This window comes from Chelonoidis abingdonii, chromosome 4 (assembly GCF_003597395.2).
Source record: "Chelonoidis abingdonii isolate Lonesome George chromosome 4, CheloAbing_2.0, whole genome shotgun sequence".
Classification (NCBI taxonomy): Eukaryota; Metazoa; Chordata; order Testudines; family Testudinidae; genus Chelonoidis; species Chelonoidis abingdonii.
In genome coordinates, this window is record NC_133772.1 from 99207424 (window position 1) to 99229953 (window position 22530).

The window sequence follows — 22530 nt, forward strand, 5'->3', positions numbered from 1 at the left end:
TGGATCCTGGAACCTACAAAGAGCCTATTCTCAACACAAACTGAAACTTTACAACTGTCCCTTCACCTAGCTGTAAGAATCCTATGACATCATTTCCTTGACTTTGATTAACTTTAAATATTTCAGAATGTTTTCCATAAAACTTCCTCAAGGAAAACAAACAATGTCTCAAGTAAGAACACAGACACCTTAAGACACGAAGATTGAGAAGGCAAAAATTGAAACATTTAAGTGTATTCTTCACCTGCAAATTCCAATTTTCAATTATTATTTGTATTTTGATAGTGGCTAGATGCCCTCAGTCAGGATAGAGACCCCTTGGGCTGCGTGCCATCCTGACACACAGGAAGAAGAGAGAATCCCTGTCCAGAGTAGCTAGCAATCCAAAGAGACAAGCAACAGAGACGAAGGTGGGGAGCTGCAGAGGGGAGCAGAATGTGGCATACAAAGTGGGCAGAGACTGGGACAATTTTTTTTTTTTTTTTTTTACCCAAGACAAACAACATACTAAGGTTAAGGGAGAATAGAGGGTATATGTATTATTACACACCATATATCTCTAGTTATGCTGGTAGGTGTAAATGGCAGACATCAATCACAAACCTGGTAAAAGTCTCTGGGCGTACAAAGCTCTCTTCATTCAGGCTAACAGAGGGAGCAATTAAATGAATCATTGAATCATAGAATATCAGTGTCAGAAGGGACCTCAGGAAGTCATCTGGTCCAACCACTTGCTTAAAGCAGGACCATTCCCTAACTAAATCATCCCAGCAAGGGCTTTGTCAAGCCTGACCTTAAAAACCTCTAAGGAAGAAGATTCTACCACCCCACTACGTAACCCATTCCAGTGCTTTACCACACTCCTAGTGAAAAAGTTTTTCTTACTATCCAACCTAAACCTCCCACACTGCAACTTGAGACCATTACTCCTTGTTCTGTCAACGTGCCTTTGTTTAGTGATAGCTGAAACAGGCAACCACCAAGCCACAGGCCAGCATTGCAGGGACTGAGCAGAAGCTAGCCGTGTGGGTGGAGGCATTTCCCTGGAGACTGAATGCAACTGTGTGCATGAGGAAGAGAAAGGAACCAGAAAATGAAAAGAAAACTAGCAGGCATTGAGAGCAGCAGTGATGCGTGGCCCTGGGAAGAATCCAAGAGACAAGAACTTCTACTAAGCACAATACTCACTGAAAAGGCAGACTTGGATTTCTGAACAAGAAAAGTATCAGAGGGGTAGCCGTAGGGTGACCAGATGTCCCGATTTTATAGTCTTTTTCTTATATAGGCTCCTATTACCCCCCACCCCCTATCCTGATTTTTCACACTTGCTTTCTGGTCAACCTAGGTAGCCGTGTTAGTATGGATCTGTAAAAAGCGACAAAGAGTCCTGTGGCACCTTATAGACTAACAGATGTATTGGAGCATAAGCTTTTGTAGGTGAGTTTTTGTCACTTTGAATAAGAAAACTGCCTCATGGATTTGCGTAAATTCTCTGTAAACAAAACAGGTTTGCACCAAAGAAATACCAGGCTCTCATAATCAAATTCTCCTCCAAATGGAAACAAACCCTCAAGGCCTGCATATTGGCTAACCAGTCAGGCTGCAAGAGGCATTTTATTATATCTCTTATAGCACACACAAGAAATTAACATATCAACTATATCAATCTACCTATTAAAGGCTGGCCCATTTCTGGCAGCTACCTCAGCAAAGGTGGGTTTTCAGACAATTGCTGAAGAAAAGAGTTGTGACCTTATGATTGGTTAAGGGAGGAGATTTCATTCCACAAGCAAGAAACAGTATTGAAGGAAGCACAGAAATATCTATAGGAGAAGTGGAGAAAATAAGTGCTCGAGATGGGTGCCATTGGTAGTGGAAGTGATAATGAAATGTGATCTTTATGCTGGTACTGTAACTGAATGGAGTGGGTCAGTGATAGTTATTGCAATTTGTAATTTAAAGTCCTGTCAAGTGAATGAGCTAGAAGTGTAAACAAATGTTACAGTCAGTCATTATTTCCACACCTTTAAGGTTATAGTGGCTTTTAGGTTTTGTTTTGCTTTGTTTAGTTTTTTTAATGGTAAAAACCTTAGTATTTTGCATACAGATTATATACCACAGCAACCCTTAACTTCAAAGTATTTTGTATGGGAATAATAAACGTTCCTTCCAGCAATGCTGTTCTGCAACATGAATGGTATTTGTGGTACTTGAAACATTTCAAGGGAAATGGAAGCCACGTTCAATAGCATTGTATGGGCAGCAGCAGCAAAATTAAACTGCAACTTAAAAAAAGAGTTTGATGGAAAAAAGGAGGACAAAAAGAAAGCTTATGTTCACAAATTCACATTTATACTTCAAAAAGTTGTTTCTGAATGCATTTAAAAGGGGCTAGTACAAGAGCAATCCTATGGTTAGAATAAACCACATAGCATTAGTACAGCATAATGGTCCTTGTCTTTGCAGGCTTTGGGTCAGATGTTAGTAATCTGGGGCATTTGAAACTGTTTGTTCCTTCCCCTGTGAAGAAGTCTCTGAGACTTCGAAGCACAGAGATTTTAAGAGAGAGAGAGAGCGAGAGAGAGAGTTACTTCAGCATTTCACTTAGGGTGAGGAGTTTACTCCTCTGGGGATTCTGGGGGATTCTGCGCTTGCAGAAAATGCCCTCCCAGCAGAATTCCTGTGCTTCCCTGCAGAAAATAGCAAGGAAGCAAAGGGAAGCCATGAGGCGGGAGGGGAAGAGCAGGAACATGGGTGCAGTTTTCAGGGGCAGACTGCCCCCTCAAAACAGAGGCAAGGCATGAGGGGTGCCTATGGGGTTATGGGCCACTACTCCCCCCTCATTTCTGCAAGCACAGAGCTGCCCAGTTGAAGGAAGGAGGCTGCATTCTCAGGCTCTGCTGACTCTGCAACTGAACACCGCCTCCTAGGTTGTAGTGCCAGTCATGCTCCCCTTCTGTGGGCTGGGAGCCCTACTGTTTTCTGTGTATCGGAGAGTGCCCGTGGTGGGGCTGGGTAAGGCAGGTGGGGGAAATGAGGGAAGTGGGCTAGGGGGAAGAGGCAGTGGGGAAGGAAGGGGGTGCAATAGGACAGGGGGAGTAGAATGTGGGAGTGAGGGGAGGGAGAAGAAAAGGGGATAGGGGAATCGCAGCGGGAAGTGGGAGCTCGGCATGTGGTGTCCCCTTAGCAACAGCTGGGGCTCCCTCGATAAGCAAGCCCACTGAACCTTCACCCTGACAAGCCCTACCCCTCTACACCTGGACCCCTCCAATGAGCCCCTTACACCTAGATTTCCACCCCATCGAGTCCCAACCAGATGCACCTGGACCTCCACCCCATTAAGCCCCACTCCCCCAGCACCCAGACCTCCACATTGAGCCCCCCACACCCAGACCACCTGCTAAGCCCCATCTTCCTAGACCCAGCTCTCCTCCCCCTCCCCCCAGCCCCAACCACCTTCACCTAGATCTCTTGCAGAGTCCTATTGTCCCGGAACCCCTCAATGAGCCCCAATATATCCAGATCTCCCACTGATCTGCCTGCACTCAGACTGCCCCACACAGAAACCTCTCACCCCACACTAAGCCTCTCCACACTTGAATCCTGCTGGGCTGAGCCTGCCCACCCACACCAAGTGCACTTGGCACACAGAGGCAGGACCCCAGGGTTTTTCTGCGGAAGGCCCAGGCCTTGCACTTTGTGAGGGTCAGGTGCAGCCTCACTGCTGAGTCCCTGTACTGGGGGAGGTGGAGGCTTCAGGGTGATTTCCCACTTCAGTGCAGCTAGTGGCCTCTGCTCCTCACTGCCATGCTGGAGCCACATCTATTGACAAATAAAATTTGCAGAGTTTTAAAATATTATGTGCAGAATTTATCATCTTTTGGCGCAGAATTCCCTGAGGAATAGGAATTGTTTCAAGATAGATTATGAGAGTGTAGTGGTAGCAGGGGCGACTCTAGGCATTTTCCCGCCCCAAGCACAGCAGGCAGGCTGCCTTCGGTGGCGTGCCTGCGGGAGGTATGCCGAAGCCACGGGACCAGCGGACCCTCTGCAGGCATACCACCGAAAGCAACCTGCCTGCCGCTCTCGCAGCGACCAGCAGAGCGCCTCCAGTGGCTTGCCGCCCCAAGCACATGCTTGGCATGCTGATGCCTGGAGCCACCTCTGAATGGTAGGGAAGGAAATGGGGATAGTGTGTGACAGTGAAAGAGAGAGAGAGAGAGAGGGAGAGTCAATTCTTACTATTCCTTTGCTCTTCTGCTGGTTTCTCTTAGTGCTTGGAAGACCAGTTTTTTTTTTCCTTTGATCATTTTAAATTAAAATGATTTAGATAAAAGTCATCTGAAAAAGTAGGATGTTCTCACATTCAACATTTTTCAGTGCACTACTACATGAAGAGGAGGAAGGAAAGCCAGCTACTTAGGCCTTGTCTAGAGAAGAAAATTGTATCGGTTTAACTTCAAATGAGTTTTTATGCCAGTTTAGGGCATGGCTACAACTGCAGATGTAGAGCACTTTGAGTTAAACCAGCCTTCATAGAGCACAGTAGGGAAAGTGCTGCAGTCTGTCCATACCGACAGCTTCAAGCACATTGGCTTGGCCCCATTTGCAGCGGCATTGGGAGCAGTGCATTATGAGCAGCTATCCCAGCATGCAAGTGACTTCAATGTGCTTTTCAAATGGTGGGTGGGGGTGGAGTGTGTTGTGTGTATGTGAGGGGAAAGAGAGTGGTTCTTTAGGGGGCTGAAGGCATGTCAGCATGCTGCCTTGTAAATTCAGACAGCAGCAGACCCCCCCAACCCTCCGCCTCTCTCTCTCTCACACACACACTCACACACACACACACAGCATTCCACACTAATGGCTGCTTTGTCTCGGAGCAGTGTCAGAAACGGAGCTTTTAAATGGCATATCCACACTCCTACAGCGAGTTCAAAACAATGAGAAGAATGGCCACTTGACTTAAGTGGCTTATGGGATGTTTCCGGAGGCTGAACACCTTGTCCACACTGGCACCGTGGCACTCCAGCAGGGGCACAGAAAACATTATTCCACTTGCCAAGGTGGAGTACCAGCAGTGCTGTAGCTGCGGAGTCAGAGCACTCTACATACCTTTCCAGTGTGGATGAGTAGTGAACCAATGTGCCCGGGGTTCCTTTATTGTGCTATAACTCGCAAGTGTAGCCAAGCCCTCTGTATAATCGGTGCAAACTCCTTTGAACACTTGGCGTTGGCAATACAGTTCAGCATCATGCTTTATGAAACATGATTTCTTAAAGTATAATGAGCATATTCCACACTCTTAGCACTTTATTTACACATTTCTTTAACAATAAGGCCCAACAAAAAAGTCTTTTTAAAGAACTTTAGTTTAAGGTTATGTAAGATGAAGTCTACAAGACTCAAAGTTCAGTCTGACTCACTTAGCATCTTGTCATTCTGTCTGGTGGTGTGAACGGGTGACAAAGTATACAGATGGAATGTCTGTTTTTAACTTTGAATTTACTAACTTTTCTCTATGTCAAATCCTTTTCAACTCTTTTTATAAGAGAGCCCCATTTTCATCCTCTCTTTGTTTTATGTGCAGTCACTGCTTTTCTCCATTTCCCCTCTGTCTACTGCTTAATTGTTTCCTTTTCCATCTCCACAGTTAAATGGTATATGGCTCCTCAATGCTTGTCAGTCCCACTACAGTATAATTGAAGACCTTGTGTAGGCAAACAATAGGGTTTCTTCCCCTCTCTTTGACATATTAATAGACTGTAAGGCTATGTCTACACTATAAATTACTTTGGTATAACTTAGGGCTTGTCTACACTATGCAGCTGTTAGCTCCAAGCCTGTGTCGACACAGCCTTGTCGCTAAAAGTCAGCAAGTGTGAACGCTCTTTTGCGGTATTTTGTCTGCACTTTTGCCCACAAAATTCTTCCAGCCTCGCGAACGGCATAAGCTTTGTCGGCAGGAAAGCACTTCTGCCAACAAAGCCACGTTCATACTGCCGCTTGCGTTGGCAAAACTTTTGTATTTCGGGGGTGAGGGGGTTAAGTGCTGGCGAAAGACAGAAGTTTTGGCGACAACTGTGCAGTGTAGACATACCCTTAAGGGCAAGTCTTCACTAGCAACATTAAAGCACTGGCTGCAGCAGCGCTTTAACATGGCTGTGTAGTTGGAGCATAGAAAAAACTCTCTAAAAAAGCCACCTCTACCAGGGGAACAGTTCCAAGCGCTGGTGCACTGTCTACACTGGCATTTTGCAGCTCTCAGGGGTTGTTTTTTCACACCGCTGAGCAAGAAAGTTGCAGCGCTGTAAAGTGCCAGCGTAGAAAAGCCCTCACTTTAGTATAATCTACACCCTTAAGCAACCTAAGTTATACTGACCTAAGCACCGGTGTGGACCACACTGTGCCCATGGGAGTGCTTCTCCCGCCAACACAGCTACCATTGCTTGCAGCGGCAAGAGTTATTAAGCCAACAGCAACTTTGTAATACTGTTCCTAAATTACCCTTCAATTAGTTTCAATTCATTACAACTCCTTATACCGGAGTGGCCAACCTGTGGCTCTGGAGCCACATGCATCTCTTCAGAAGTTAATATGCGGCTCCTTGTATAGGCACCGACTCAGGGGTTGGAGCTACAGGCGCCAACTTTCCAATGTGCCAGGGAGGTGCTCACTGCTCAACCCTTGGGTCTGCCACCGGCCCTGCCCCTACTCCACCCCTTCCCGCTCCCTCCCCTGAGCCTGCCATGCCCTTATTCCTCCCTCTCCCCCAGAGCCTCCTACATGCCACAAAACAGCTGATTGGGAGATGGGGGGAGGGAGAGGGAGGTGCTGATCGGCAGGGCTGTCAGTGGGTGGTAGAAGTTGGGAGCAGGGCGGGGGAGCTGATGGGGGACTGCTGACATATTACTGTGGCTCTTTGGCAATGTACACTGGTAAATTCTGGCTCCTTCTCGGCTCAGGTTGGCTGCCCCTCCCTTATACCATCATAACCAATTCTTTCCAGTCTTCAATCCCAACACAGCAAAGCATTCAAGCATGCAGCTAAGCATATGCTTAAGTTAAACACAAATTTTAAAGGGTAAATTTCTTGCTCCCTCTCTTTCAGCTTGTAACGTTTAACTGTTAACCTTCTCACATGTCCTTCTCTTGGGAACCTATAGACACGGAGCAGAGAGGTTCTTTATGTTTACCTGATTTTAAATACATTGTATAACTCACAAGCTACAATCTGAACAGTGAATAACCATTACCATGACTGACTGTCAGGTCTCCTTACATATAGGAACTTAGGACTTAACAGGGACTTCTTGTCCAAGAAATATTGATTAGCATAATTTAACAAGTCACTTCATGTAGGCTGATTGTTTCAGTTTGCAAGTTAAGCTCTCATTAAAAACAAGTTATCAAAATTACTTTATTATAGCAGAAAGTAAACTAGCCTGTGGAAATGAGACCCACAAAAGCAGTAAGACATCTCATCCCTTACACATTTCACTATAATTTTAACATCCTTAGTTTTGATATATATGTATGCATCAATAAAAGTCAATCTGATGAATGAGAAGAACGAATTAATAAAGTACAAGTACACTAGAGTGTGGTAAACTTCACGGTGAATTTAAGTTTACTTCCCTGACTAGTTTGGTTTTTCTGACAATACAAATAATCCTAGTTTTCAACTTTCCCACTAGGATCATGTTCAAAACAAGCAAATTCTTCTATAGCCACGTCTTCTACATGTGGTGGGGGAGGAGTGGCTTGGCAGAATTCAATGTTGTTTTTTTTTCTGTTTTTGTTTTTTATAATTTAATTCATTTTTAAGGTTTTTTTTTATTTTTAATCAATTTAAATTTTCACAGTTGTGGGAAATTGGGGAAGTCAGCCAGTACAGGGGAATCAAACAATTATTTAATGATATAGACGCTGATATTCAAAAAGTTAAAGCTTTAAAATAAAACAAAAAATTGTTAACGTTGCATGTCAAAATATATAAAATATCTATCCTTTAACTCTAGTAAGTTCTCAATTGGCATTGCTCTTACTTTGCCTGTCTGTACATTTCTATTACTAATTGATGGAAATATTTTATCATTATTTCTGTATTTACATTGAAATCAATGTTTACCAACATTTACCAACTAAAATCTGATCCTTCAAACCTAAATATATAGCAACTTTTTTTGATGTCTGGTTGGCCCTCATGTGCACATACATAAGCACATATTATATATTTGCTAACCATGTTAACATATACACATGTACATTATGCACACATGCTCTAAAAGGAGAGTCATTAATAAGTTTTGCCTTTTTATACTTCGGTAATTTAAGTTAATTTGTACTGGAAAGGAATTATTCTGGAAAAGGCAAATGAAGGAAAGCAGACTTCTCTGGACACGCTTCAAGTATGCCACTTGTTTACTGAGAAATTCCAATGATATTTTCCTAATAAGAACACTGGTATTACTCCAGATCCTGATAACTTCATGAAACTCAGTTCTTGCATATAGGGTTAGAGCACAGGAAAATCAGGCATGAAAACTTTTTCTCCAGTCAAACCAAAAAACTTAAACTTTAATTTTAAACCATACTTTGAAGTGTTTACACAACTATATTCCTATTTATCTACATATGTATTTCACTGTGATAACCCTAAAGTATTCAGCATAGAAGTGCAATTCTTTCAACTCTTTAAAAATTGCAGGAGGGAGGTGATGGAGGAAAAGTGAAAATGAAATCTAAGATCCTATTATATTAACAGTTGAAAAGAAAAATGCAACAGAGTCCACATTTCAGTCTTACAGCTTATATTCATATTTCAGGGTTTCTCTTTCTTTGGCTGTCAGTCATATCATTTTAGCCAGAAGGTGGTATCAGTTCACCATGAGTGTAAAAACAAACAGTTTAAAAGTGTGTGTTAAGGGACAATAATATGAAATCAGAATATTAAACAGATATGTTCTTGCTATATTTGTTGTTCAAATGGAGAAATAAATAGTAAGAATAGATGCTTGGGCAAGAGACATCAATCTGACTAACATCTCCAAGCAACTTGCAGTCTCCCCCAGCTGCTCCCGGTTTTATAATGGTACACTAAAAACAATTACAGAAAATATTCTCAGCACATCCTGAAAAGTAAGATGACATTATTACCCAAGACATACTCAAGAGTTTCTGGGCAACTATTAAGTTATCTATTACTGTAATGCCTATAGTGCTCAAGAAGTAAATTTTCTTCTAAGGTATTGAATACATAAATGGCAGTTCCACTTCAAAAAAAACTATAAACATTTTGTTATTATAAACCAATCACTTCAGATCAAAGAATGTTCATAAAAAGGCAACAGCAAAAGAAAAAATCCACTCTATTTCACACCTTTCTATTTAAAGGATGTCAACTTAGTTATGTTAAAGAGACAAAAGTCCTAAGTAAATCCATACATCTGGCTTAGTTTTTCATTTCTTGCAACAACGACAATGAAAAAAAATCAATTCATCACTTCTTTGCTGTTTAATATGCTGCAGAGGAATATTTGTTTAAAAAGCAAAATAAATGAAAATGGTGTTTTTTTTAAATTGTGGGATCATTTCTATTGGTCTTCAGTTTTATGAAAGCTTGTTTGGTTTCGATTATTTGTGTCAAGGCTGATTCCCCACTCTAGCACTTCGAATGCAGAAGGTGGGAGCCCACAAGGATTCTAAAATTAATACTGGCTTCTACAGGTTTGTATTAAGCTCCCAAAGTTACAACTTTTCTCTGATCTTGGATTGGTAGATGCTGCCACCACCCGAGTGCAGAACCTCTTTGAGAACCCAGGAATGCGCACTTGAGAATTCCTTCCTGTGGGTACCCTTAAGCCCTTTCACATGCACACACCCAACAGGGAAGAAAGAGTGGGGGGGAGGAGAGAGGAAATCAGCTGTTGCCACCAGCTATTAAACAACATGTGCACAAACCTCTTAAGACACAAAAATCCAATTCTGTTCTTAAAAAAAAAGGGTAAATTTTATTAATAAAAAAAGAACACACATCTTGGAACTTAGGTTTTTGCTAGACAAAAATAACCTACAAGGATTAAGCATCAAGAATAGCTCTCTTGAAGTCCAGTTTAAAAGGTTACAAGCAAAACAAAAGCAACTAGGGTTAGCACGGAGGAATCCACAAGCCATAAAGAAATACAAGGGATAAACCTAACTGCATCTTCCTAGACATTTCCTGATCTACTTACATATCTCGGGTTTTAGATGAGTAGTTTCTAGGTATGACACTGATGATTTTTCACACCTGGCCCAAGCTTATCACAGCATAACTGCTTCCTGTCTGCCTCTCCCCGAGAACAGACAGACAGACAAAAGGGAGTCTTTGTTCAATTTTTAGAAGTTCTAACATCCCATTGGCACTTTTGGCCAGGTGCCCACTCACTTACTTTTACCTACGCATAGCAGTGTGACTTTTTAACCCTTTATAGGTAGACCAATTAGATAGCTACTAAAAGGGATTTTATAGCCACTGGCTGGCTGGGTGTCCATAAAAGGTAGCGCGCCCACCCCCTTCATTTATCACAACTTATTTTAACAAAATTCAAATGTGGGCAGAAATGTAAAGTGTTCCTTCACGGAATTACAAATAGTTTAATAAGTCTTCTTTGTCTCCATACAAAGAAGTCTGTCTTCTTTTGGATAGTTGCAATGATATTTATTTATGCTCTAACACATACAGAGCATCTCAGTGCTTAAAAACAAAACAAAACACCCCTCAATCCTAGGAAAGCAATTATGTTGTGACATGCATATTATGTTGTCACAGTATTGAGTTTACTCTCATAATCTGAATGAGCAAAAAGAAGGGCACTGTATAACAATTATGCTTTAACATCAGAATATACTAATTTAAAACAACAGAAAACATCAAGGCCATGTTATCATATATTATCCTTGGCCCAAACTCAAATTTGCAGCCTTTTTGCTAGGCTACTTGGTAGAATCCTAATGAGATACTGCAATGCATACTAAAAACATGCCTAAACACATCAGCAACAACTAGACCATCCTTCTCCTTTTTACATGACCCCTCAAAGAGATTTTTATGTTCTTTCTTCCCATCCTGACCCAAAATCCTTTAAAGAAACAATACTTCTGTTTTTCATTCCCTTCTTAAATTAGGTGACAGTGACATTCTTCACAGAGCTGACAACATTCCAGTTACAGCTAAGTTGCCATGGTCCCAATGACGTAATCATATACAGAGGGGATCTTTGAAAGGAACAGGGGAGTGTATTAGTTTCAGACAATTGAAGGAAATACAGGAGAAGCAGGTAGAATATAAAGTTCATCCCTCAGAGGAATAGCTGAATCAGATTAACAAACACCTAATATTTCCAAGTAAACTGACTACAAGATAAGTTCATACTGTGCACTATGCCACCAAAGATGGTTTTAATAAGAACTGTGAAACCATCCGATAAATCAGCTGTTTCTGTCAGCTCTATCATGACAAATCACGCACTTCCTGCATTCAAACTTATAAACATTAAAGATATAACAGTCCTAGTTCATCCACTTGCATTATTAAAATGCAAGTCACTCCATTCCTTATAGCAACAGATGATAGCCAATCAGTTAAACAAACTTCAAAGATAAACCAAAAGGATGGCTAGCTGTCAAAATCATTTATCTTACCTGACAAGCAGATGTAGGTTAAATATTCACCCTGGCCCCCAGTTGCTAGGAAAGGAATCTTTTTCTTCGTTCTCCTTTTCACTTGGACAGCTCCCAGCATCCTTTCATCATGTGGGGCAAAAATTTCTTTGTTGATAGCAGCTTTGGCACTCATTGTAGATCAGAGATGGAAGACGCTGCTGTCTTCTCTAAAATAAAACCATCAAATCAAAAAATTAAAACAATGCTAAGTTACAAGAGACTATGGTTGACTTCCATGCACATCAATTATTTTGAGCTTCAAATTAAGTCTTGAATGACTTGAAAGGCTTTGCACAATAATTTCACTTCTTGTCATCTAGAGGTGGGATTTTCCAAAGCACCTAAAGGTATGTTTTCATTGAAGAGTTAACTCAAATTTACCTACACCCAAGTTATTCCTCTCGAGTTAGCCTTGCTCGAGTAAGAGCAGCCACACTGCAAAAGACTTACAGTGTCTGTACTAGTGCTGCCAGGGCCAGCTCTAGGCACCAGCATTCCAAGCATGTGCTTGGGGCGGCACTTTTCAAGGGGTGGCACTCAGGTTTTGGGGGGTTTTTTGGTTTTTTTTTTGCGCTTTGGCAGCGGCACTCCGGCTTTCTTTTCCCCCCCGCCCTTCTTTTGCTTGGGGCAGCAAAAAACCTGTAGCCAGCCCTGGGTGCTGTACTCACTCATGTATAGTGTCTCTCAGGGAAGAGAAGTAATCCAAACTGTTCTATGAATTCTTTACCAGGGAATTGTGCGAAACCACATCTGTCCTTTCAAACCAGAGAGAGAATTGTGGGAAGGCATTGAAGGACTAGCAGCACACGGACATGCAGAGGCACTGGCTTCCTTCAGGCCCCAGGGGTGCTCAACCATTCGCTCCACCCCAAGACTGACCCCTACCCGATCCCTTCCCCCCTAAGTCCTCACCTCTTCCCACCCTGTTCTGCCCCTCCTCTCCCAGCACCTCCTGCACGCCACAGACAGTTGATCGGGGCAGGCGGGAGATGCTGGGAGGGAAGAGGAGGAGTTAATTGGAAGGGCCACCAGCATATGGGAGGCACTAGGGGGGAAGCTGGCTGCTGATGGGCACTAAGCATCCACTATTTTTTTCTGTGGGTGCTCCAAGGATTCGGAGCCTCTGCAGACATGTCCTCATTACAGCGTGGTCATCTTAGTAACAGATGAATCAAGTTACTTACAGGCTTACAGGCAGAGGACACTCAAGATAGAGGTAGCTTATACTCTCTCAGGTGAGTAAGCAGTGTTAAAAGCACCTCCAAAGTGTAGGTAAGAGTGTTTATATGCGAACAGGAGTCAAGTCAGGAGCAATTCTCAAGTTGTAACTCAGCATTGAAGACAAGCTCATAATTAAAAGCATTAACTCCATTGAATGATGCCTCTAGATCAGAGGTGGGCAAACTATGGTCCGCAGACCACATCCAGCACGCAGCACAATGCTCTGGGGCAGCGCAGCTGCAGAGCCAGGCCTGACCCAGTGCTCTGTGCTGCGTGGTGGCGGTGTCAGTGGTGGCGGCATGGCCTGGCTCCAGCCAGGTGACGCAGCTGTAGCAACCCCAGCCACCAGTGTGCCAGGTACCACAGTAAGGGGGCACGGAGCAGGGGGGATTGGACAGAAAGGTTCAGGGATGTGGATAGGAGTCGGGGGGAACAGGGGGTTGAATGGGGGCAGGGGTCCCGGGGGGACAGTCAGGAAGGAGGGGGGGATTGGATGGGGCAGCAGGAGGCAGTCAGGGGCAAGGGTTCAGGAGCAGGGGGTGGATGGGGCAGGGGTCCCAGGGGAAGGGGGGCAGATAGGAGGTGGGAATTGTGGTCCCTAACCAGCCCTCTATACAATTTCTGAAACCCAATGCAGCCCTCAGGCCAAAACATTTGCTGCCCCTGCACTAGGTCTTAAGAGACTATATGGCAGCTAGTTATGAGGAAGAGTGCCTCTGTCCCCACACAGATTGGACTCTTCACCCTCCTTCTGTCACTGACCCCAGCCCTGTTTTCTCTGGAGAGTTCCAAATAAATCAGGTGACCTTCTGTTTGGCTAACTCAATTAGTTTAAACTTATTTCCCACTTGGGAGCCACTCCCTTGATACCAGTCTTTAGGGTATACCTACATTACAAAATTAAGCCACCACAGTAATTTAATTACTTTTGCATGTCCGCACTACACTCCTTGCATCAACCATGTGCACCCTCTCCGGGAGGGCTTGAACCGATTTAACTATTAGTATGGGGCATTGCGGGAAGGCTTCCGAAAAGCAGCAACAGAAGATGCAAGCAACGCAGGGCCTACGTTGACACTGAAGCTACCTAACTATATCAACTTAAACACTACGCCTCTCATGGATGTGCAGTTATTAAGTTGGAGTAGTGGGCGAATTACAACGGTGGGAGCTACATTTTAGCGTGAATGCTTACAGAGTTAGGTTGATGTAAGCTGTCTTGTGTTGATCTAGCTCTGTAGTGTAGACCATAGCCTGCTTACTTAGTACCTGGAGTGAATGAAAGGTCTTAGGGCTTGGCCACACTGGACAGTTGCAGCGCTGGTGGTGGGTTTACAGCGCTGCAACTTACTCACCGTCCACACTTGCAAGGCACATACAGCGCTGCATCTCCCTGGCTGCAATGCTGGCTGTACTCCTGCTCTGCCTGGGGTATAACGATTGCAGTGCTGGTGATGCAGCACTGCTCCGCCAGTGTGGCCACCAAAAGCGCTGTAATTGGCCTCCAGAGGTATCCCAGAATGCCTGTTCAGCCACTCTGCTCATCAGTTCGCACTCTACTGCCCTGGCCTCAGGTGACCTGCCCTTTAAATGCCCCAGGAATTTTAAAAATCCCCTTCCTGTTTGCTCAGCCAGGTGTGGAGTGCAATCAGTGAATCTTTCCAGGTGACCATGCCTCCATGTTCCAAACAAGCCCCAGCATGGAGCAATGGTGAGTTGCTGGACCTCATCAGTGTTTGGGGTGAGGAAGCTGTGCAGTCACAGCTGCGCGCCAACCGTAGGAATTATGATACCTATGGGCAGGTATCAAGGGCCATGCTGGAAGGGGCCCATGACCGGGATGCGGTGCAGTGCAGGGTTAAAGTGAAGGAGCTGCGGTGTGCCTATTGCAAAGCCCGCGAGGGAAACCGCCGCTCCGGCGCTGTCTCCACGACCTGCCATTTTTATAAGGCGCTGGACACGATACTTGGGGGTGACCCCACTGCCAATCCGACGACCATGATGGACACTTCAGAGCGGAGGCGGGGGAGTGGGGGAAAGGAGGAGGAGGGGGAGGAAACCGAGACTGAGGGTACTGGAGTGGGGGGAGACACCCTGGAGTCCCAGGAGGCATGCAGCCAGCAGCTCTTCTCAAGCCAGGAGGAAGGTAGCCAGTCGCAGCAGCCGGTACTTGGTGAAGGACAAGCAGAGGAGCGGGTTACCGGTAAGCGGCTTGTATTTTCAGAATGGAAATGTTTCGGGGGGTGGGGGGATAGGACTGCATGCATGCATGCATGCCTAGATGTGGAATAACCCATTGATGTGGTCTATCACATCGCAGTAATCGGCCTCAGTAATCTTTTCAAAAGTTTCAGCCAGAGCGTGGGCAATGCGCTTGCGCAAGTTTATAGGGAGAGCCACTGTGGTCCTTGTCCCAGTCAGGCTAACGCGTCCACGCCACTGTGTCGCGAGGGGTGGGGGGACCATTGCTGCACACAGGCAAGCTGCATAGAGGCCAGGGCTGAATCTGCATTGCTGTAGAAGACCCTCCCGCTCTTCCCAGGTGACCCACAGCAGCGAGATATCTTCCAAGATTAATTCCCATGGAAAATGTTGGGAGACCGTTCAGTGTAGATGCCCCCTGCAGGAGTCTGCTTTCCCCAATGCACGGAAACCCCGGCACATCCCTGAAGCAATCAGTCCCCCTTACTCACCATTTCTTGGCTCCTGTGGGTTATGCACACTATGTTTGGTATGGGAAAAGTATGCTAAAGTGAAGATTGTAAAACTCCTTCACTGTGTGGGAATAACTGTCTGGGTGAGATCATAAACAATGCTGCCTCTGTTAACTGTTGCGATTTTTGCCTTTCGAAAAGTGTCTTTGACTACTCAACTGCCCGTGTCATCGACTGCTCAGAGGCTACAAAACCTCAGGAAGAAGCCACGAAAAAGCAAAGAAGACATGCTGAAAGCAGTTATGGATCACTCTGTCAGAGAGAGTAAAGAACTGCAGGACTGGAGGGAAAGGGAAAGCAGGATCCGCCAGAGAAATGCAGCGGCTAAGAAGAAAAGCACAAAGCAGCTGATAAGCATCCTTGCGCGCCAAACGGACTCTATCCAGTCACTCGTAGCCATGAAGGCAGAGCCCTACCATGCCGGCCCCCCCCCCAGTACCAAAGCTCTCTCTCTTGTGCCCCAATGTCAGCTCCAAACCCCCTTCCCCAGCATCCAGGTTCTTACCACCACTAGCTGCCCCCAACACCTGTACGTTCACCAACCAGCCTTGAGAACTACAACTCTTACCTTCTGCACTCAACCTCCATCACCATGCAGTATTTTCATCCTGAAGTACAGCAGTCATTGCACAGCACTCCAGACAGGACATATTCAAACCTGTGACTGTACAGTTCACCACCCCACCCCTCTGCCCTTTTAGGTTCCTAAAATGTTGTGTGTCTGTCAAGAAAGTTATTTTCTTTTCAATAAATGAATTCTTGGCTCTGAAAACAGTCTCTCTTATTGCAGAAAGTGAAAGATACCATAGCCCAGGAAAGAAACAGGCACTGCAAATCATTTTAGGAAAAACAGATTCCTACTAACTTTGTAATCACTGCACTTCACTCCCGTGCAAGGCACCAAACATTACTGAGGCTGAAAACCAACAAATTTCTCCCTCAAGGCATCCCTAATCCTTGTAGCCCTGTGCTGGGCCTCTCTAATAGCCCTGCTCTCTGGCTGTGCAAATTCAGCCTCCAGGCATTGAACCTCAGAGGTCCATTCCTGACTGAATGTTTCACCCTTCCCTTCGCAAATATTATGGAGGGTACAGCACGCGGATATAACCGCAGGGATGCTGCTTTCCCCCAAGTCTAGCTTCCCATACAGAGACCACCAGCGCCCTTTTAAACGGCCAAAAGCACACTCCACAGTCATTTGGCACCAGCTCAGCCTGTAGTTGAACCGGTCCTTGCTCCTGTCAAGTTTCCCTGTACATGGTTTCACGAGCCAAGGCATTAACGGGTAAGCAGGGTCTCCAAGGATCACAATGGGCATTTTGATGTCTCCTACTGTGATCTTCCGGTCTGGGAAAAAAGTCCCGGCCTGCATCTTCCTGAACAGGCCACTGTTCCAAAAGATGTGTGCATCATGCATCTTTCCAGGCCAGCCTGTGTTAATGTCAATGAAACACCCACAGTGATCCACAAGTGCCTGGAGAACCACAGAGAAATACCCCTTCCGATTAATGTACTCGGATGCTAGGTTGGGTGGTGCTAGAACAGGAATATGCGTCCCATCTATCGCCCCTATACAGTCAGGGAAACCCATTTGTGCAAAGCCATCCACAATGTCCTGCACGTTCCCCAGAGTCACGGTTCTTCTTAGCAGAATGCGATTAATGGCCCTGCAAACTTGCATCAACACGATTCCAACAGTCGACTTTCCCATTCCAAACTGGTTTGCGACCGATCGGTAGCTGTCTGGAGTTGCCAGCTTCCAGATTGCAATAGCCAGCTGCTTCTCCACTGGCAGGGTAGCTCTCAATCTCGTGTCCTTGCACCGCAGGGTGGGGGGTGAGCTCCTCACACAGTCCCATGAAAGTGGCTTTTCTCATCGAAAGTTCTGCAGCCACTGCTTGTCATCCCAGACTTCCATGACGATGTGATCCCACCACTCAGTGCTTGTTTCCCGAGCCCAAAAGCGGCGTTCCACAGTGCTTAGCATTTCCGTGAATGCCACAAGCAATTTAGTGTCATACGCGTTAGGCAACTCGATATCATCGTCGGACTCCTCACTGTCACTTTGGAGCTAAAGGAATAGCTCAACTGCCAAATGTGATGTGCTGGCGAGAACTCATCAGCATACTCCTCAGCAGCTCGGGCTCCATTTCCCACCGAAATCGCGCTGCACAGAAACCGTTGGGAGAGTCACAATGACGCCAAACGTGGATGGAAAAACAGTGACTGCTGGGATGTGAAGCGATGCATCACGGGACGTTGGGACAGGAAGTGAAATGACCCGCACCCTTCCGTCCCCTTCCCACAACTCACGGTGCCAAAATGGGACGAGGTGCTCTATGGGATAGCTGCCCATAATGCACCACTCCCAAAAGCACTGCAAATGCTGCAAATGTGGCCACACTGCAGTGCTTTCCCTACACAGCTGTACAAAGACAGCTGTAACTCCCAGAGCCATACAGCTGCAAGTGTAGCCATACCCTTAGTCCAATTCAGTGCCACTCCCTTCCTTCAAACTGTAAACTTAATTGATTTTCAAACAGATTCTGTATCCAAGTTCATTTGTAAGTTAATAAAACTCCGCCCCTGATTCAGCCTCTCTCTCTACTATATCTAGACTATTTAACATAAGACTTAAAATGAAAGGGCAAGACCTCTGAATTTGCAGGAGGAATTAATGAAGGACCTCTTACTTCCATTCAATACTATTTAAATTAGTCAGCCCAGCTCTTCATTCACTAGTCACCTCAGAGATAAAGACAATGGTTAACACTTGTTTGCCTGGTTTCAAGCACAAAAGCAAAGCAGGTCAAAACTTAGTTGAAATAACTCTCCCCCGCTCCTCCCTGAACCTTATACATAACAGTAAAGGCCCTGATGCGCAAACCATTACACAGATGATAAACTTTATGCATGTTAGTAATCCAGCTGAGGTTAGTGTTATCCTCCATGTATTCAAGTCTGCAAGATCAGGCCCTTTTTCTCCCAGAAAACTTCTTGGATTTTTTTGAAAATTTTCAATTTTAAAAATTTACTGTTCTTCATAATGTACTACCAATTTGGATTGTTCTGGTTAGTCAAAAATGGTTTTTTCCCCCACCCTTCAAAATCAAATTTATTTTAATACCTATTTTAAAATTTTAAAATATGCTTTTGAAAAGGAAAAAAATCTATAAAAATACTATACAAATTTTCAGTCACACAAAGTAATCACTTTTTTAAAGGAATGCAAGGCTTTTAAGATTTTCAATTTAAAAAAAATAAATTTTCCAACCAGCTCTACACAAACATTGGAATTAAATTTAAAATTAGGCCACATCAATATATACAGTGCTGCAGCAGCACAGATGTACTGATAACAGTCGCACCGCTGCAGCATATCTATGAAGACACTCTATATCGATGGGAGAAAGCTCTCTTGTCCTCACACCCTTGAGTGACATTCATTTCACTCACACAGGCTGTAATATCAACATAGCCTTACCCTGAACTATTTGTTAGCAGTGGCAATCATGCAATTTGACAGCTTGGTTAAAACCCTGCACCTAATTTAAATCGCAGCCATAATTCAGAGGGGTGGGGGTTTTGTTTGTTTTTAATCAAAGTTGGCTGCCTTTGTAGGGAAGTTTACTCAAGATAAACTAAAGGCTACCTTGAAGAAGTCTACAGTGAACCAGGAATATTTGAAGTCTTTCTGGTGTCCTGTCTAGCTGCCCTCTTTCCCCCCACCCACCCTCCGTCAGCCTGCACCCTTTTCACAGCACCTTTTTGTTTGGTATATCGTTGCATAGGGCACAACTAAACTCCATAACTCCAGTCATAAAGGCATTCAAGCTCATAAGCTTCTTTTTATGTCTTGAACTTCCTTTGTATGTTCATAGGAATCACCCTCAGGTCACTGCTAATTAGCCCAGACATGTAATTGACTGAATAAAAAGAGATAGCTAATGTTTGCCATCATCTAGCTAACAAAACATATATGGGAAAGTTTCAGTCTTAGGTTGTGCATTTAAAAAAAAACAAGCAAATCAATAAATATAGGATTCAATATTCAGCATGCATACACAGAGCAATTTCACTTGAAAACCTTTACATTTGCTGTTCGCACATAAATACCATGATAATCCCTTCATTTAACATCGTGAGACCAAATGACATCACTGGAGATATTCCGGATTTATTCAGGTGTAAGAGTACAATTTTGCCCGGGTAGTTTATCAATTCATTTCAGAACAGATCAGAATTGTTAGTAACAAAGAGCACAGAATTCTATTTTTATGCACAAAACATTTACCACAACTACACTGTTGGGGTTGTGCAAAAACTGCAGAAATATTTTGACAAAGTTCATATTTCAGCAGGGGCGGCTCCAGGCCCCAGCACGCCAAGCACGTGCTTGGGGTGCCAAGCCGCGGGGGATGCTCTGCCGGTCGCCAGGAGGGCGGCAGGAAGACAGCCTTCGATGGCATGCCTGCGGAGGGTCCGCTGGTCCTGTGGCTTCGGTGGAGCCGCAGGACCAGCGGACCCTCCGCCAGCACGCCTGCGGGAGGTCCACCGCAGCCGCGGGACCAGCGACCAGCAGAGCACCCCCTGCAGCATGCCGCCATGCTTGGGGCGACAAAATGTCTAGAGCCACCTCTGCATTTCAGACAACTCTAAGTACATAACGAAGCTAACTTTCAAAAATAGACTCAAGGTATATGAATGAAACCAGAAAGAAAAGGATAAATCCTTCACTCTCCAGTTACTCTTACTACAGTATTCATTAAAAAGGAAATTTTATTTGACATATCACACTCTTCTGACATACCACAGTTCATTCCTATTCTGAGTTTATGGAAATAGCTGCAGTATCTTTCAGAATGTGACAACTGTAGGTAAAATGCTGACTTGTTAAATGTGATCACTATAAAGGATTATTGGCTTTTGTCACACAGAGAGAGAGAGAGAGATTTAGGCCACGTCCTCACGGGAAAAGCTGCAGCAGCTGTGCCTCTGTAGTACTTCACTGTAGACACTCACTATAACAAAGGGAGGAGTTCTTCCATCTCTCCAGTTAATCCACTTCCTCGAAAAGGCATCAACCTTGCACTTCCTATTCGCTGGGGGGGAAGAGAGAAGGTCATCTTACCTATGTCCACTCAGAGGGTGTGGATTTTTCACACCTCTGAGTGAACATAGTTAAGATGTTCTTAACTTTTTAGTGTAGACCTGGCTAAGACTGAAAACCTTTAGAAGTTGGTCCAATAAAAGATATTAGAGACAAGGAGTAGTCAGATGGTTACCTCCTTCGCCTCATCCGGAAGAGCCCATCACAGAAAATCTATGAGCAGCAAGAGCCAAGGCGCTGGAGTGGGGAGCTGGGCCCAGTCCTATAGGGCAGGAGCCATATGCTGCACCAGGCCAGTATAGAAACAGTGACACCCCTTCACGCATGCACACCAGAAAGTGGGGCCTGACAGTTTTACTCAGCTCCACTCCACCCGAAAGAATATCTTCACCAGCTGCCTATACAATGAATGAATTACTGTATATTGACCGGTTTCAGAGGGGTAGCCATGTTAGTCTATCAGCAAAAACAACGAGGAGTCCTTGTGGCACCTTAGAGACTAACAAATTTATTTGGGCAAAAGCCCATTAAAGCTGTCAGGGTTCCCCCCCCACACTGAACTCTGGGGTACAGATGTGGGGACCTGCATGAAAGACCCCCTAAGTTTATATTCCACCAGCTTAGGTTAAAAACTTCCCCAAGGCACAAACTCCTTGCCCTGGGATGGTATCGCTGCCACCACCAAGTGAGTTAGACAAAGATTCAGGAAAAGGACCACTTGGAGTTCCTGTTTCCCCAAAATATCCCCCCATGCCCCTTCACCCCCTTTCTTGGGGAGGTTTGAGAATAATATACCAACCAAATAGGTAACCAAGGTGAGCACAGACCAGATCCTTGGGTTTTTAGGATACTAAAAACCCAATCAGATTCTTAAAAACAGAACTTTATTATAAAGAAAAAAGTAAAGAAGCACCTCTGTAAAATCAAGATGGAAGGCAATTTTACAGGGTAATAAGATTTAAAAACACAGAGAATTCTCCTCTAGGCAAAACTTTAAAGTTGCAAAACACCAGGAATAAACCTCCCTCTTAGCATAGGGAAAATTCAAAGCTAAAATTCCTTGCTATTACTTACTATTTCTGTCATATTAGATGTATCATTTCAGTAGGAGCTGGATTATTTGGTTGGTCTCTCCCTTTGTCTTAGAGAGCAACACAGAGCACAAAGCAAAAACCTCCCCCCACATATGTGAAAGTATCTTCTCCCCTTATTGGACTTTTTGGTCAGGTGCCAACTGGTTATTTGAGCTTCTTAACTTTTTGCAGGTAAAGGACGGATTTTATACTACTCTCAGCTGTATGTTCATGACAAAAGCTTATGCCCAAATAAATCTGTTAGTCTCTAAGGTGCCACAAGGACTCCTCATTGTTTCTGTATATTGACCTTGGCTTTATTTCATGGATGTCTGAAGCAGAGGTATGGAGGGATGCAGACAGGCAGTATTATCTGAAATGCATTGAAATGGGGCAGGAAAGAAGGATAATTAAACACAAAGGAAGCCTGGGGTTGACTTTCAGTTTCTGACTACCAACTCACTCCCAAGTACCACAAGCAATCAGACTGTTAGCCAGAGAAATATAATCTCAACCCTAAAACTAAGCAATTTGCTGTTATCTTTTCATCTCTCTCCTTTCTGATGTGCATGTTGGTTTCTATCTCCTTTTCCTCTTGGATTCCTATTTGTTTCTGCTAGCCAAGCCTCAACCACACGAAACTAACTTTCAGCTACCAACATATGATGTGCTGCAGGAGGAAGAGACAATACACTGCAATCTTCTATCA

At 44.4% G+C, this 22530-nt stretch overlaps 2 protein-coding genes across 4 annotated transcripts in view; one reads left to right on the forward strand and one right to left on the reverse strand.

The window, feature by feature from the left end:
* Nucleotides 1-22530, reverse strand: part of STXBP6 (syntaxin binding protein 6) — a 222916-nt gene that overhangs the window by 152268 nt on the left and 48118 nt on the right. For all 3 annotated transcript variants that reach the window (XM_075065495.1, XM_032763528.2, XM_032763529.2), the window contains exon 2: nt 11683-11870. In XM_075065495.1, coding sequence (XP_074921596.1) covers nt 11683-11836 — 154 coding nt within the window. In that variant the 5' untranslated portion in view covers nt 11837-11870. The remainder of the gene's footprint in view (nt 1-11682; nt 11871-22530) is intronic.
* Nucleotides 14708-16379, forward strand: LOC142046661 (uncharacterized). Its single transcript, XM_075064608.1, has 2 exons — nt 14708-15127; nt 15780-16379. The coding sequence occupies exons 1-2, from the start codon at nt 14740-14742 to the stop codon at nt 16337-16339; spliced, it is 948 nt and encodes a 315-aa protein (XP_074920709.1). The 5' UTR covers nt 14708-14739; the 3' UTR covers nt 16340-16379.

Coding starts and splice junctions, on each gene's coding strand:
- LOC142046661 (XM_075064608.1), top strand. CDS start 14,740: ATGCTGGAAGGGGCCCATGACCGGGATGCGGTGCAGTGCAGGGTTAAA. Junction 15,128..15,779: donor AGCAGAGGAGCGGGTTACCG/GTAAGCGGCTTG, acceptor CCTTTCGAAAAG/TGTCTTTGACTACTCAACTG.